The 14,267-nt window shown below is 34.7% G+C and overlaps 1 protein-coding gene and 1 long non-coding RNA gene across 2 annotated transcripts; both read right to left on the minus strand.

The window, feature by feature from the left end:
* Positions 1-4,673: 4,673 nt before the first annotated feature.
* Positions 4,674-9,198, minus strand: LOC106312536 (DEAD-box ATP-dependent RNA helicase 28). The gene is made up of 19 exons (XM_013750097.1): positions 8,742-9,198; positions 8,481-8,666; positions 8,340-8,408; positions 8,147-8,253; positions 7,966-8,044; positions 7,590-7,763; positions 7,259-7,407; positions 7,077-7,172; positions 6,870-6,972; positions 6,714-6,776; positions 6,564-6,625; positions 6,354-6,450; positions 6,133-6,251; positions 6,018-6,060; positions 5,834-5,935; positions 5,645-5,737; positions 5,420-5,539; positions 5,048-5,349; positions 4,674-4,956 (listed from the first exon to the last, which is right to left on the minus strand). Exons 1-19 carry the CDS (start codon positions 9,147-9,149, stop codon positions 4,941-4,943), a joined length of 2,388 nt encoding a protein of 795 aa, XP_013605551.1. The 5' UTR covers positions 9,150-9,198; the 3' UTR covers positions 4,674-4,940.
* Positions 9,199-12,547: 3,349 nt separating this feature from the next.
* On the minus strand, positions 12,548-13,316 carry LOC106310734. Its single transcript, XR_001263859.1, has 2 exons — positions 13,092-13,316; positions 12,548-12,933 (listed from the first exon to the last, which is right to left on the minus strand). It is a non-coding gene; the product is annotated as an uncharacterized LOC106310734 (long non-coding RNA).
* Between the last annotated feature and the right edge of the window lie 951 nt (positions 13,317-14,267).

Below are 14,267 nucleotides of genomic sequence, written 5' to 3' on the forward strand. Positions count from 1 at the left end.
CCGAGCATGTTTGGAAAAGTCTTGAAAGCGGATGAAGAAATGGGCAGATGAAAAGAGACGGCCTTCGGAGTACTCATTGGGCGACCTTGTACTTGTAAAATTACTTCCACAACAGTTCAAGGCATTCTGGAGCCTACACAAAGGCTTGATCCGGAGGTACGAAGGACCGTTCGAGATAGTTGGGAAGGTGGGAAAGGTTTCCTACCGACTTGACCTACCGGATACACTTAAGATCCATCCGGTCTTTCATGTGAGCATGTTGAAGCCGAACCATGCTGATGAGGACGACCAAACCCGAAGAGTTTCGACTCGAGCACCACCCGTGGTGACTAGGTCTTATGACAAAGAGATCGAAGAGGTGCTGGCGTCCAAGGAAGTGAGGAAGCGGGGAGTCCCGAGACAGACCCATTTTCTCATCAAGTGGAAGGGACTGCCGGAAGCAGAAGCAACATGCGAACCGGAAGAGGACTTGTGGCAATTCCGGGACGCACTGAAGGCATACACGGCGACGAGGGCGTCACCGGCTTAGGTGGGGGAGGATGTCACGGCCGTTTTGGAAGCCCAAAAACGTCCATGAAAACAGCCATAAATCGGATCGGGCCGAAACAAGACCCAAGCCCGCTTTACTTAGTATTTTCTTAAGCTTTAATTCTTTGTAAAATATCTAAGCATAAAATAATATAAGAAGTATGTAGAATACTTTGGAAGGAAGTAGCTTAAGGTGGAAGTACTTCATGGTGAAGTTACTTCATAGGATGGAAACAATCTGAGCCGTTAGATCGGTTTAATATGAGCCGTCCGTTGAGGAGGTGATTTTGTTTATAAGGGGGTAAAGCCTCATTGTAAAATTTATTCACCAAGTTTTAATAAGAAAACACTTCCATAAACTCTGACCTCTCTTTAGCAAACCACAAGGGTGAAAGTTTCTAAGGTCGCACGTCCAGATTGCTGTGACGAAATCAGTCGGTGACAGTGTGCTCGTCTTTCTTTTGGCCGGTTGTCTTGTCCCCCCCCCCATCAAATGAAACTGATTAAGATTATCTGATCCACGGATTAGTATTCAAACTATATTGATAAGATGATCCGGAACCGATTGACTCTCTTAGAGAGAGACTGGGAAGGGAAAATATGCTAAAGCGACGGGTGTATGGTTCGCTATTAGATTATGGGTCTCAAAAACCTTAGTTTGATGTATCAAACTCAAATAGCCACATTCTTTGTAAAACTGTATTTTTATTCTAATAAATTTAACATTTATTCAAAAAAAAAAAACAAGTTTTGGGTTTATATACTAAACATATTTTCAGCGTTGACAAAAAAAAAACATATTTTCAGCAAATTCTGTGGAAAATGTTTTGGGTTTATATATCACTAACATATTTTGAGCAAATTCTATGGTTTAGCAAGCTTAGTTCATAGTATTGATTTAAAAGATGGATGATAAGCAGAATCACGTTTGATAACTTAAAATACTTTCACTCCACAAAATCTTTGGCCCTTGTAGTTTAGTTGAGTCTAACGTCTATCAGAGCCACAAAATTCTTACACAAAAGGATTCGAAATGGAATGTTTTTTGAATGAATGTAAAATTTATACTCATCAAAAAAAAAATTTTTACATCAAATGCAGCAGGTAGTCAAAATTTGATACCACTATACATACTCTACAAAATTATTTATCTACTACCAAACCAAAAGATCAAAATACTTAGTTTTTTAACTCCGTTCTTGGTCATGAAACTCATTTTATTTCTAACATTCTATTATGCAGTTCTCTGTAGAACTTAGCATGCATACGTGAATCACCGTACCTTCTCTTAGTTCTTTTTCTCCACACTGCATATATCGCTTTCTTGCAAAACATATCATATACAAAATACTTTCCCCACCCCATAACTATATAATGTTACTAAATCCTTAACTACATAGATATATATATAAATATATATAGAGAAAATGACTAGGATAGCACTAAAAACGATAGCATCTAAGAATAAAAATGACCAAAATAGCACTTAATGTTTTATAAAAAGAGATAAATATACACTTATACTCCAATGGTAAATTAATTTAGACATTAGGGTTTAGAGTTAAGGGGTAGAGTTTAGGATTTAGGGTTTAGAGTTTAGGGTTTAGAGTTTAGAGTTTAGAGTTTAGGGGTGGGGTTTAGGGTTTAGAGTTAAGGGGTGGGGTTTAGGATTTAGGGTTTAGGGTTTAGAGTTTAGGGGTGGGGTTTAAGGTTTATGGTTTAGAGTTAAGGGGTAGGGTTTAGGATTTAGGGTTTAGGGTTTATGATTTAGGGTTTAGGGTTTAGAGATTAGGTTTTAGGGTTTAGAGTTGGGGAGTGGGGTTTTGGGATAAGATTTCAAATTTTGAAAAATAAAAAAAATTTAAATTTTTCAGAAGTTAAAATGCTCTTTTGGTCATTTTAGTTTTTGAGGGCTATTTTTGTGACATAAACTTAGAAATGTGCTATTTTAGAGATTTGTCCTCTATTAATTTTATAGATATAATGGCAGATTACTAAATAAAAGAATTTCTTCTCAGAAAATGACAACATAAGTTTTCAACAAATTTAATTGAAGTGTATATGGATAAGTTTCTAAGAAATTTCTTAGAAAAATTTAACCCACAATATGTTCAATTAAACTTGACACTTTCTTAGTTTATATCAATTCCAAAATATTGGCTACCTTTAAATTAAGGAACTAGTTATGAAGATCTATAACTCCTCTTTTTATTTTCTCAAAATATGTTTAGTGAGATATAAACATGTAAAGATGTTATTATTAGAGAAAAAAAACTCTGGTGAAGAGATATTCTACCTCAAGTAAAAAACTCTAAAGGAAGAAGGGGTGTGATCATATTAGGGTTTCTTAAAGGATCACAGGTTAAGAGCCTTCTTGAGCTTACTTGGTGAGTGAATCTATTGATACGTCATGTTAATTATTTAGTTAATGAATAGGGCACACATGACCCTAGCTTCGTAAACAATTATGACTTCAACTTTGGTATTTTTACTCCGGATGATCAGGAATTAGGGTTTTGTTGAATGATGGACAGAGTTAATCATTTACCTGGAGATTTGCTCTTGAAGATACACCAGTTTTTCCTACAATAGAAGTCCTGATTACAAGTGTTTTGTTGAAACTTGTCGTTCTCTTGTGGATGTTTGTGCCAAAACTGGATAATTGTTGTCGCTATTAATTATGATACTAAGAAATAAAAATGTTTTCCCACTTTGTTAGCACATATGTTTTACTACACAACACTCCATTTCTGGAAAGTTTTCACCTAAGTTTTGATGGAATACCTTATAATACCGATAATGCGTTGTGCCTTTAACTCAAGTCCCTAAACATGATTCTATAAACCTCAACACTCATGTATTAACCTTTTTTTTCTTGTCAAAATACATGCATTAAGTCTGAAATTCATTTATAGACGGAAACAATTGTTTGAACATAAAAACATAATTATGAAAATATATTACATCATTCAGATTCATCTTTCAAAGTTATCATCACTACACTGATCATCACTTTCATAAAATTGTCTTCATTTACTTCATCTATCATATCGTCAAGAAGATTTCCATATTGACAGTTATCTGGATCAAACTCGAATTTGTTGTATCTTCGTCCCAAATTGACATCAACAAGTCCAAATTTATTAAACCGAACACCTCTGTTGAGGAGGGGTCAAACCATTCACATTTGAACATGACTTATTTCAACTTCACTAATCCAGGGAATTACACTTCAATAATCTCTTGCAAGAACCCGTATAAATATGTTTAACATTTCACACAGATTCTGTAATTACTTATTGCTAGAAGTCTTACATACACCTACTATTTCAGCTTATCCGTACGTTCGTCGTTAAAGAATTGTAACACTTCCCTCGTAAAACGGTTGTTATTTTACAACTGTTTTACGAGAAATCTTCTCTTACATCGTACAATCGTTGTAAAGTTACAAGTATTTTACGAGAAAATATTTTTTTCGTAAATTTACTTCCGAGTTTACAACGATTCCTTTTCCCTTGTAATACCATTGTAACCTCTTCGTCAATTTAGGATACCCCATATCCTTGAAAATATTCCTTGTTATAGACGTGTTTTCTTGTAGTGCTTACTTTATAATGCTCTTTGTCTTAGATTTTAATTTTCAATGTTTTACTTCATAGGCTGGACCTTACCAGATACAAAATCTAACATGAATTTGGTCAGAGCTTTTTGCCTATCCACTCGTGATGAATATACATGCAATAGCCTTGAGCAAGGCAGACACATACGTTGATTATTTCAGAGTACGTCGTTGTAAGTCTTTCTGAACTTGTGGTTTACATTAATTACTGACCTACCTAGCTAGTGTTGTTATTTCATTTTTTTGTTTGTTTGCAGGTTTACATCTGGGCCGCAAAATTGAACTACGACTGGTATGTTCGATTTGCAAGGACAACAATGTACCCTGAATATTGTTTAAGGTCCTGTTTGTTGCCTCCTTTTGGATTTCTTGAACTTCTGTAAACACCCATGTTATTGCTGAATAGTGTTTTTTTCTTCTTTCTTTTGAACTACTAATGCTAAAGATAGTTGACGTTTTGAAGAAAAGCATAATAAGAAAGAATATGTTTTGCTTTGATCTCCTTAATGGTGTTGAGATGATAAAAGGTAAAATGAAGAATAAAAAGTAACAACATGCAGATGGAAACATAATCATCACATGCAGGTTCAGACGAGTAACCAAACTCAAGTTCTAATACGCTTCATGAAAGGTTATAAAACCATTGGGAAAACCAAAATTTAGAAAACATTCAACCTCTCGTGTCTGATCATATTACAATAATAATGAAATTGTTTAAACCCTTGGCCAAAAATGTATTTTTTCGTTCTGCTGGATTGCCCTTCGATATCTTCCATAAAAGCTCGTCACTTTTCTACCTACGCTTATATCTGCATGAGAATTATTTTACCTTAAAATTCATGATTATATATGATTAAGAATGAATCTGAGAATTGGCGAATGAAAGTGAGGATTACTTACCGGCCTTTGCTCTTGAAAGAGTTCTTCGACTTCCCGCGAGGTTTCGCTGAAGCCCCAGCTCCGACACTGCCTTGTTTCTTGTCGCTCATATCACTCTTGAACAGATCTTTCATCTCTTCATTTCGAGGCTGCGTTTTTGGTTTAGTCCGGTTTAGGTTTTGTTTCTTGTTCGGCGTTGGTCTATCCATCTTACCCGAATCAATTGCTCTCTGTTTTGCTTTTACCGCCTTTGCTCGTCTGTAACCAAGATCCACGAGTGTCAATCCTTTCTTCTCTGGTTCGTTCTTCTTCTTCTTGTTCCCCTGAAACACAAACACGTTCATAATCAATACAATGTTTGTTCCTATCACAGAGACACTGTAAGATACTTACTCTTGATCTTCCTCGTTTTTCATCTTCTCCTTCTTCTTCCTCTTCGTCTTCTTCTTCGTTATCCTCTAGCATCTCTCTGGCAGCTTCAAGCTTTCTACGTTTTTTCCTTGGAAGATTCTTCTGTACTTGCATGATCAAGCGAATTGTAAGTTCTCTAGAAAGAAGATAACGAGAATCCAACCCTAAACAGAAAAAAGATTATGCAACTGAAAAGTGAAGACGAACCTCGCGTTCGCGTTTTCTCTTCTCCTTCATCTTGAGGTCCTCTGCTATATCAGCACTAACTAGTTCGTTTCCAGAAGGGTTTCCAGCAGAATCCTGTTCAGAGAGTGTACCCAGAGTGATTCAGACAACAACCTCAGAAAGTTTATGTTAAAGTTCTGACGAATGAGAGTGAATTAATTAAAAGGACACCTTTTCAGTTTTCGCCACGAGCTTCTTCTCCTTCTCTGTCATGAACCAAGTCCTTTTTGGGCGTGCGAATATTTCATCTCTGTGTTCAATCATGTTCTCCGCCTGCAGAAATAAAACCATAATCACCTATGAGATATTAAGCTAGTGACACAACTTATCAAATTCAATAACCAGAGTTCCCTACTTTTGCAAATTCCATTTCAGCTTTCCTTAGAGCTCGCTCTTCCCTGAAAGAACCTCAAAACTTAAGTATGCAGATCAATGAACAGCGTAATTATTTGATTGGTGTGAAATGGAACCTCTCTAGTCGAATAACAGCAGAGTATTGATCTTCCATTTCATCGATTATCTGAGACCACTTAACGATTGACTGCTCTGGGATGATTCTGCTTTTCAACTTTGAACCCACCTTCTTGGCCTTGTAACCGAAAAACAAATTCAATTAAATTGTCAAAACTAAAGCGGTAATGAAAACGGGCGGGCAATAGCAAGATCAATTTATATCTGAAGAATCGCTTACAATGACTTTCAAAAGGGATCGGTCATTGTCAGTCACAAAGGTTACAGCATAACCTTCTCTTCCAGCCCTAGCTGTTCTACCAACTCTGTGAACATAACTGCAAAATAAAAGGAAAAATGTTATCCTCACATCAGTAAAGAATAAAGCTGAGAGCTTTCTAATTCAATCATATGACTCATATCTATCATACAGAGAATATCTCGTAGTTACCTGTCTATTTCCCGAGGACAGGCATAATTTATAACAGTTTGGACACCAATAATATCAAGCCCCTAGAATGTTCAAACAAGAGTGTTAGTGAAATAAGCAGAGCAACTGTGAGATCATCTGGAAAATAGGTTATTTGCTTCTTATGCTTACTCGAGCAGCCACATCGGTGGCAATGAGGAAATCAACCTCTTGCTTTCTGAAAAGTTCCAGAGACTACAAAACGATACCAATAAGGTCTTGCAAAGAGCGAAACTGAGGTATTCATGAGCAAAAAAAAAGAAAAGAGGATGAGTCCAAGTTTCTTACATCAAGACGTTGTGCTTGAGTTAGGTTTCCATGAAGCTCAGCTGCTTTGAGGCCAGCTAGTCCGAATAAAATTTTCAGCCTATGTGCAGCCTGTTTTGTTCCACTGGCACAAGAAGAAAAAACAAATCTGTAAGGGAAAATGCAAAAAGGCAAACTTTGCAAACACTGTGTGGAACTTAGATTAGAAAATTTATAGTGAAGTCTAACCTAAAGATGATAACTTTTGATTTGAAAGTTCTTGTGCATAATGAAAGAAGAACAGCTTCCTGATTTGCCTCACGCGTCCTGCGTATTCTTACCACCCTACAGTTAAAAGAACGAGTTAGTTGCAACTCATATGTGATGATGTATATTAAAGATCATAAGCTGATGAGTAGAAGCTGACATACTCCTCAGTCAGGCCTGGAGGCCTTCTAGCTGATGGATCAGCTGAGAGACGCAGTGGTTTGTTCAAGGAAAGTTTGACAAGCTCTTTAACTTCTTCAGTCATTGTGGCTGAGAAGAGCATTGTTTGCCTTCTCTTGGGACATAAGCGAACCTGTAAGTAGACATGGGCTCATATTTAAAATCAAACGAGGAATACCTAACATAAACTGTCTAGTCAAGTCTGCTGAGTAGAAACTAGCAAAAGACAAGACAAATTCACAAGTGTTCAATATCATATGCTCACAGGAACCGAACCTATAAACAAAAAAAAATGTAATGAAATAGGATATATACCAGCTCTTGTATTTCAGTGGCAAACCCAGTCTGTAGAAGACGATCTGCTTCATCGAGAATCAAAACCGCGAGATCATCCAAATCGACAGACATCGAATTACGCAAATGATCTATCATACGTCCAGGAGTAGCGACAACAATATCTGGCATAGACCTCAAAACAACCTCTTGCTCCTAACACAAGAAACATGAAGGATTAAGCAAGCTTTCTAGTTGATACTATTCCAATTTTTGAATTGTAAGAGACATTTATTAGAGAGGATTTAAGATTGCTCTCAAACATCAAATAATGTAAAATGAGATCTGTAAATCTCAAACATTTAAACACAAACGGTTACAACAAACTTGAAACCTAAGAGACAGATAGGATTCATACCCTTACAGACAGCCCTCCTACAATCAATCCACATTTGATATCAGTAAACTGTGCAAGCTTCTGAATCATACTGTGAATCCTGCAACACATTCAAAAAATTCAAATCATCTTTACAGCAACATGAATTAAAAAAAAAAAAACTTAAAAAGGTTTAGCGAGGGGCCGAAGTAATGCTACTTACTGGACAGCCAGCTCCCTGGTTGGAGTGAGAATAAGAACCCTAGTAGCAAAGACCCGCTTAGGACGAAACAGCAACCTCTCAAGAGTAGGTAAAGCGAACGCAGCAGTCTATCACAAGAAAGAAAACTAAAATCAGCATAATAAAAAACTCCACATTTTTAACAGAACCCTCGAGTTATTATTACTGCTCGCACCTTCCCTGATCCAGTGATTGCACTGGCGCAAAGATCACGCCCTGTAAGTGCTAAAGGTATACACGCTGCCTGCATTTGCAACATTCAACATTCAGAACAACCTCTCTTAATAGTAAGAGAAACTAAAACTCAGTACTGAACCTGAATCGGGGTAGGTTTCTTGTATCCAAGAGTTTCACAAGCTCGAAGCAATGGGCGAGAGAGGTTGAGCTCCATGAAAGAATTAGCATGAAACGAAACTCCATCCACGGTAGAGAAGAACGGCTTGGCTGCAACATTGTCTGCTTTCGAATCAGCTGCCTCTTCGTCTTCCGAAAGATACTCCTCCTTCAAAGAGAGTTCAAATTTCTCAAGAAAACAAAATGATTCAATCAATTCAGTATAAAGATTCAGTGTTTATACTTGTTTGTCAGGTTCAGCCTCGGAGACATCTTCTTCTTCTTCTTCTTCTTCTTCTTCTTCCTCAGTGGAGATAGGAAGAGGACGATGCTTGATAGCTTTTGAGATCTTCTCATCGATAGAGGTTGTGTGACGGCGGGCGTGTTCTTCCCCGACGGAGCTTGAATACGACGCGAAATCCCAAGGAGATTGAGCATCGGTGCTTCCTTTCCTTGTAGGTTTCTCATCTTCTTCTTCTACGTCATCATCGTCGTCGTCCTCATCCTCAACTTCGCTATCTTCTTCGTCTTCTCCACCTTCTGCTCGAGCTTTACGCTCTTCAGCTACATCTTCGTCGCTGCTCTCGTCTTCGTGGTTTAGGAATTCGAGATCGTCGTCGCTAGCGGCGTCGTAGAAGAAGGCCCCGGACATTGCTAGGGTTTATGAGGTGTTTCACAACTTTCAGAGAGAGGCGATGAACGGATTATAAGCGATTACTAAATAGGTCTGGGGGAAAACGAACCGAACCGAACCGAGTCAATTTATATAGTTTTGAAAACCGATTTGGTTCGATTTGAAACCAACTTGGTTTCTTCCTTCCATTCTAAATTTCGAGTCATCAATCTTCCGCATCTTGGGCTGGGTTGATAGAGTTAGATCTAATGGGCTTATTCTGTTATCTTCTTTTCTTTACCAATGATTTTTTATTTCTAATGGGCTTATATAAAATTTAGCCTCTTGAAGTTTTTTTGATTTGGTTCGGATATAATACATCACAAACCTGTTTGAATCAATATTAAATCCGGGTTTGATTCTAACTTAGGTTTTGAACTTTTGATGATCCAATTACTATTCGTGACTTGAAATACATAATTTAGTTTATAAACTTGGTTAGTTTAAATAAGATAAATTATTGGGTTCACCTCTAGATTCACCAACCAATAGTGTTTGAATATTTAATATCTGATATCTTTTAAAAAAGGAAACAAAATTGAATTTCCAAATAAGATTATATTTTTAAAATAAAACAATAAAAATTCATAAAAATAGTTACAAAAAATAAATAAATAAATATTGTTAAACCATTAGCAAAATACTAAATCCTATACCCTAAACCCTAAATTATAAACCTTAAATCTTGGATAAACCGTAAACCATTGGAACATTTTAAACCCTAAATCATACATTAAAAACTAAATCTTAATAACACTAAACCCTAAACCCTTGGATAAACCCTGAACTTTTGGATAAATCACAAACTCTAAATCAAAAATATTTAAAATTAAATCCTAGAGTTTATGATTTATCTAAGGGTTCAGAGTTTACCCAAGGGTTTAGGGTTTAGTGATTAGGGCTTAGGGTTTAGTGTTATTAAGATTTAGTTTTTAATGTATGATTTAGGGTTTAGTATTTTGCTCAAGACTTAACAATATTAATTAATTTATATTTTGTAACTATTTTTATGTATTTTTATTATTTTTATTATTTTTATTATTTTATTTTAAAAATATAATCTAATTTGGATATTTAATTTTATTTCAAAAGATATCAAATATTAAATATTCAAACACTATTGGACGGTGAACCTAGAATTTCAAAAGAATTTCTCTTTATATACTAGTGTTTCCGTATAATAAGGACCACCAACTTGCATATACTAATAACTTGATTATTAAATACTAAAGTTGCTTTGGTTACTATCATTTTTGGAGTCTGTGAGTCATATATAGTGGATGTATAACCAATTTGAGAATATGTGTGTTGATAATGTTGTTAATTGTATGTTTTGGTTACAGAAAGGTCCAGAGGATAATCTGTAAAGGAGGGAAGAACAGATAACGAATGGGCCTTAATATAACACTATTGCTTTTCCATGTGACACTATCTAAGACAGCTCCAATGAATTGGCAGTTGTTTACTATATTATAGATTTAAAATTAGGTAGACACACACACAAACAAAGAATCGTTGTAGGAGGTTTTGTTTTCCCTTACTTTAAAGGGTTTAGGGTTTAGTGATTAGGATTTAGGGTTTAGTGTTATTAAAATTTAGTTTTTAATGTATGATTTAGGGTTTAAGATTTTCCAACGGTTTAGAGTTTATCCAAAGTTTAAGGTTTAACGTTTAGGGTTTAGGATTTAGGGTATAGGGTTTAGTATTTTACCGAAGACTTAACAATATTAATTAATTTATTTTTTGTAACTATTTTTATGTATTTTTATTATTTTATTTTTAAAATATAATCTAATTTGGATATTCAATTCTATTTCTTTTTTTAAAAGATATCAAATATCAAATACTCAAATACTATTGGATGGTGAACCTAGAGAGGTTCACCTAGGGGTGAACCCAAAAATTTCTCTTTAAATAATTTGCACTAACAAAAGTTTGGTAGCATCTAGGTGATTGTTAAAGAAGAGAAAAACATAAATAAATTTAAGATAGCAATTACCAATTCTAAAAAGTAGAAAGCATTTAAACCTCGAAATAAAGCAATATTGTTTAAATTTTAGAAAAAAATATCATAAATAAATTTCAAAAGCAATTATCAAAACATAAAACACCAATATTTGACCAAATACAAAAATATACATTAGAAAGAGTATTTAAATTAATTATTCATGTTATATATACCTATTCAAGTAATTATGGAGATCTTTTAATGTTTTGGATACATATTCGAGATTGAGTTTTATGTGTCTTTTTGGGTTTTCTGAAGTTTTTTTATTTTTTCTGGATATTTGTTCGGTTTACATGTTCCGTTCCGTAAAACCCAAAATATTGTGGAGTAAGATCCATTTTAGGTTTCTATTTCAGATTTATTCTTTTTGGATTCGGTTATCTGAATCAATTCGAATTTTCGGTTTCATTTTATGTCTTGCCAAAAGGCCCAAACCTTAATTGCTCTTTAACTGTGATCATGGGCACATAGTGGAAATCTGAAAGTCAGTATATTCATGATTCACCATATTCCAATCAAATAATTGTGTTTGCGCCCATTTTAATCCGAAAAATTTTAGGATCGAAAATCCGGATAGTCATAATTTTTTATACATTGACGGATTATTTGATTTAGTAATTTATTTATATTAAAATAAATATAAAAAAATAAATATAACTGTAAAAATTAAATACATATGCCATCATACATCATAGTAAAGGTATATAAAATGATTAAACTAACAAACTAAGAAATCATAAAGCAAACACAAACAATTTAATATTAGCGAGCCTAATAAAAAACTCATATTCTAAAATTAGGTTAATCACATAAATCAAATTAGATCTGGAATATCCAAAAATATATATTTAAAACACACAATTAAAAATGGACCAAAATTGTACATATGAATATGACATATACATAATTACATTATACATCTATATACGTACACAAATCAAGATTGGATATTCTACTTTTTCTAAATAATATTTGTGATTTGTTTTGGGTTTTAAGATATTACATTTTAATATGATTCAAAATTTACGGATATTCAAATTTATTAGTTGAATCAAATCTAACGAATAATATCTTAGTCTATTAAGAGGTTGATTGAAAAGAGTTGTAAGTACTTAATTTGGACAATCATATTATAAAACATGTTTATAAAGAAATCATGTTTTAGCTTTGAAAGTAAATCTACAGGACAAAAATAGAAAGAAAATATATTATCTCTGGAAAATATTTTTTTTGCAACTTTTATTTATTGTTTTAAATATATTTGAAAATAATTCTTTAGCAAAAAAAAAATCAAAAACATAGCAAAAAAACTCACCATCTTTTTTTCCTATTTAAATTTCATTAGCAAACCAAGATGAACAAGAAAAAATACAGACATTAAGCATATAGAAACATAAATATCCCCCGAGTCTAAGTCCACATATGGAAAACAAGGTAAACAAAATGATTAAATTACAGAACAAAGCAGCTAGTTAGAGAAACATCATCTTTTAAACAAAACATAAGATTAGAATGCTGAAGTCCAATGGAGCAGAAGGTTTCGACAACGAAGCATCTCACTCAGCAGATGTCACAAAAGCATACCACCAACGAAGGCAAGATGCTCTTTCTTAATCCGGCGAAGCTACAACACTAATCAACACAAACTCGAACATCTCTGAGAGAGAACAAATTAAAGACTCACCCTTAGGAAAATAGAGATATCTCAGAACTCGCAACCTCCAAACCCTCAACCGGCTAACGCAGAGAGAGACCCTGGCAAACGCAGAGAGAGACCCACGAAGATAAATGGGAGAAGGATAAATGGAGAAGGTACCGACGACAAGAGAAGGAAAACAAAATAGCTTTTCGAAGAGCGTATCCATTCCAAAGTACTATTTTTCATAGGCAAGAGGAACGAAAACAACATATACCATCATTCCAAAGAGCAGCCGAAACTAATCTGACAACCATATCTAAAACCAGCAGAAGCAACGACCACCGAAAACTACCGCTGCAACCAGGCACAAACCGACAATAAAAAGAAGATGATCCCTAACCCATCATCAATAAAGGAAAGTGGAGACAACCCGAATCAACCAAAAACATAACTAGTCCACTTAGATGATGTCGTTGATGGGCCTCGTTACCCGAAGACGAAACAGTGCATAGCCGTTTAAAAAAAAAGCAAATCACAAAGGGCTGTCTCAAACTCTAAAGAGATCCTGTTTAAAAAAAAATAAGACCATTTTTACTAACCTGAAATAATTTATGACAAAATATTGTTATAATATACTAGATTTTTTAACCACGCTACGCGCAAATAAGATATTATATGTACTAGGTGTATAGTCCCCGCGCAAGCGCGGGGTCGACTACATTATAGGTGTATTGTATAGTTTTGTTTACAGGATTTTATTGTTTTTTGTCTATAATGTGATTGATGGGACTTTGGATATTACATAGGTTGATGAATTTGATATAAGAATGAACGACGAAGTCATATGTTGATATTTTTATATCTTATATGTTCAAAGTTGAGGGTGATGGAACTTGTTAGTGTTTACTTAGGTAGTTGTTTGTATATAAATCAAATCGTGCATGGAAAAAGATAATAAATTTGGATTTAAAATGTTAGGGTTTCAAAATAACTAGGCCTTGAATCTTTGGTTTAGTCTAATACTGAAAAAACTGTTAGGACTTCAACTCCTTTTTTTCTCTATGTCGGGAATGTGGGCACTAATTTCCCGATTCATGTAGGTAAAATTGTTTCTTAGTTTGTGAGATTGAAAAGCGTAGATTGATTTTAAGCATGATTGATGAGAGCTTTACTTGCATCAGCTTCGTCTGCCGTGGGTGTTGAGTTTCGTCGGCGCCAGATGTTAGACATGCAAGAGAGAAGATCTGAATATGTTAATTTCGTGTTTTGTTTTTTCTTCTCTCGTGTTTTGTGGGTTCCACTCTTTGCTCAGGCTGTACAAAAGATGAAGTTTGGCTAGGCTGTCTCACTTCTCTGAAGTATTCCCTTGATTAACTTCCCACCAACATCTATCTTCTGATCCTGTCTTGAAGTCGAGGAGCTTCCAGAAAAATTAGCTTCCATCTGTTGT

The sequence above is a fragment of the Brassica oleracea genome, chromosome C8, assembly GCF_000695525.1.
Source record: "Brassica oleracea var. oleracea cultivar TO1000 chromosome C8, BOL, whole genome shotgun sequence".
Lineage (NCBI taxonomy): Eukaryota > Viridiplantae > Streptophyta > Magnoliopsida > Brassicales > Brassicaceae > Brassica > Brassica oleracea.

What these genes read in the sequence shown, in the direction of transcription:
- LOC106312536 (XM_013750097.1), bottom strand. Translation starts at nt 9,149, where the DNA reads ATGTCCGGGGCCTTCTTCTACGACGCCGCTAGCGACGACGATCTCGAA. An exon ending in CAATCACTGGATCAGGGAAG is followed by an intron (nt 8,254 to 8,339) that starts GTGCGAGCAGTA and finishes TTCTTGTGATAG; the next exon opens with ACTGCTGCGTTCGCTTTACC. An exon ending in ACCAGGGAGCTGGCTGTCCA is followed by an intron (nt 8,045 to 8,146) that starts GTAAGTAGCATT and finishes AATGTGTTGCAG; the next exon opens with GATTCACAGTATGATTCAGA.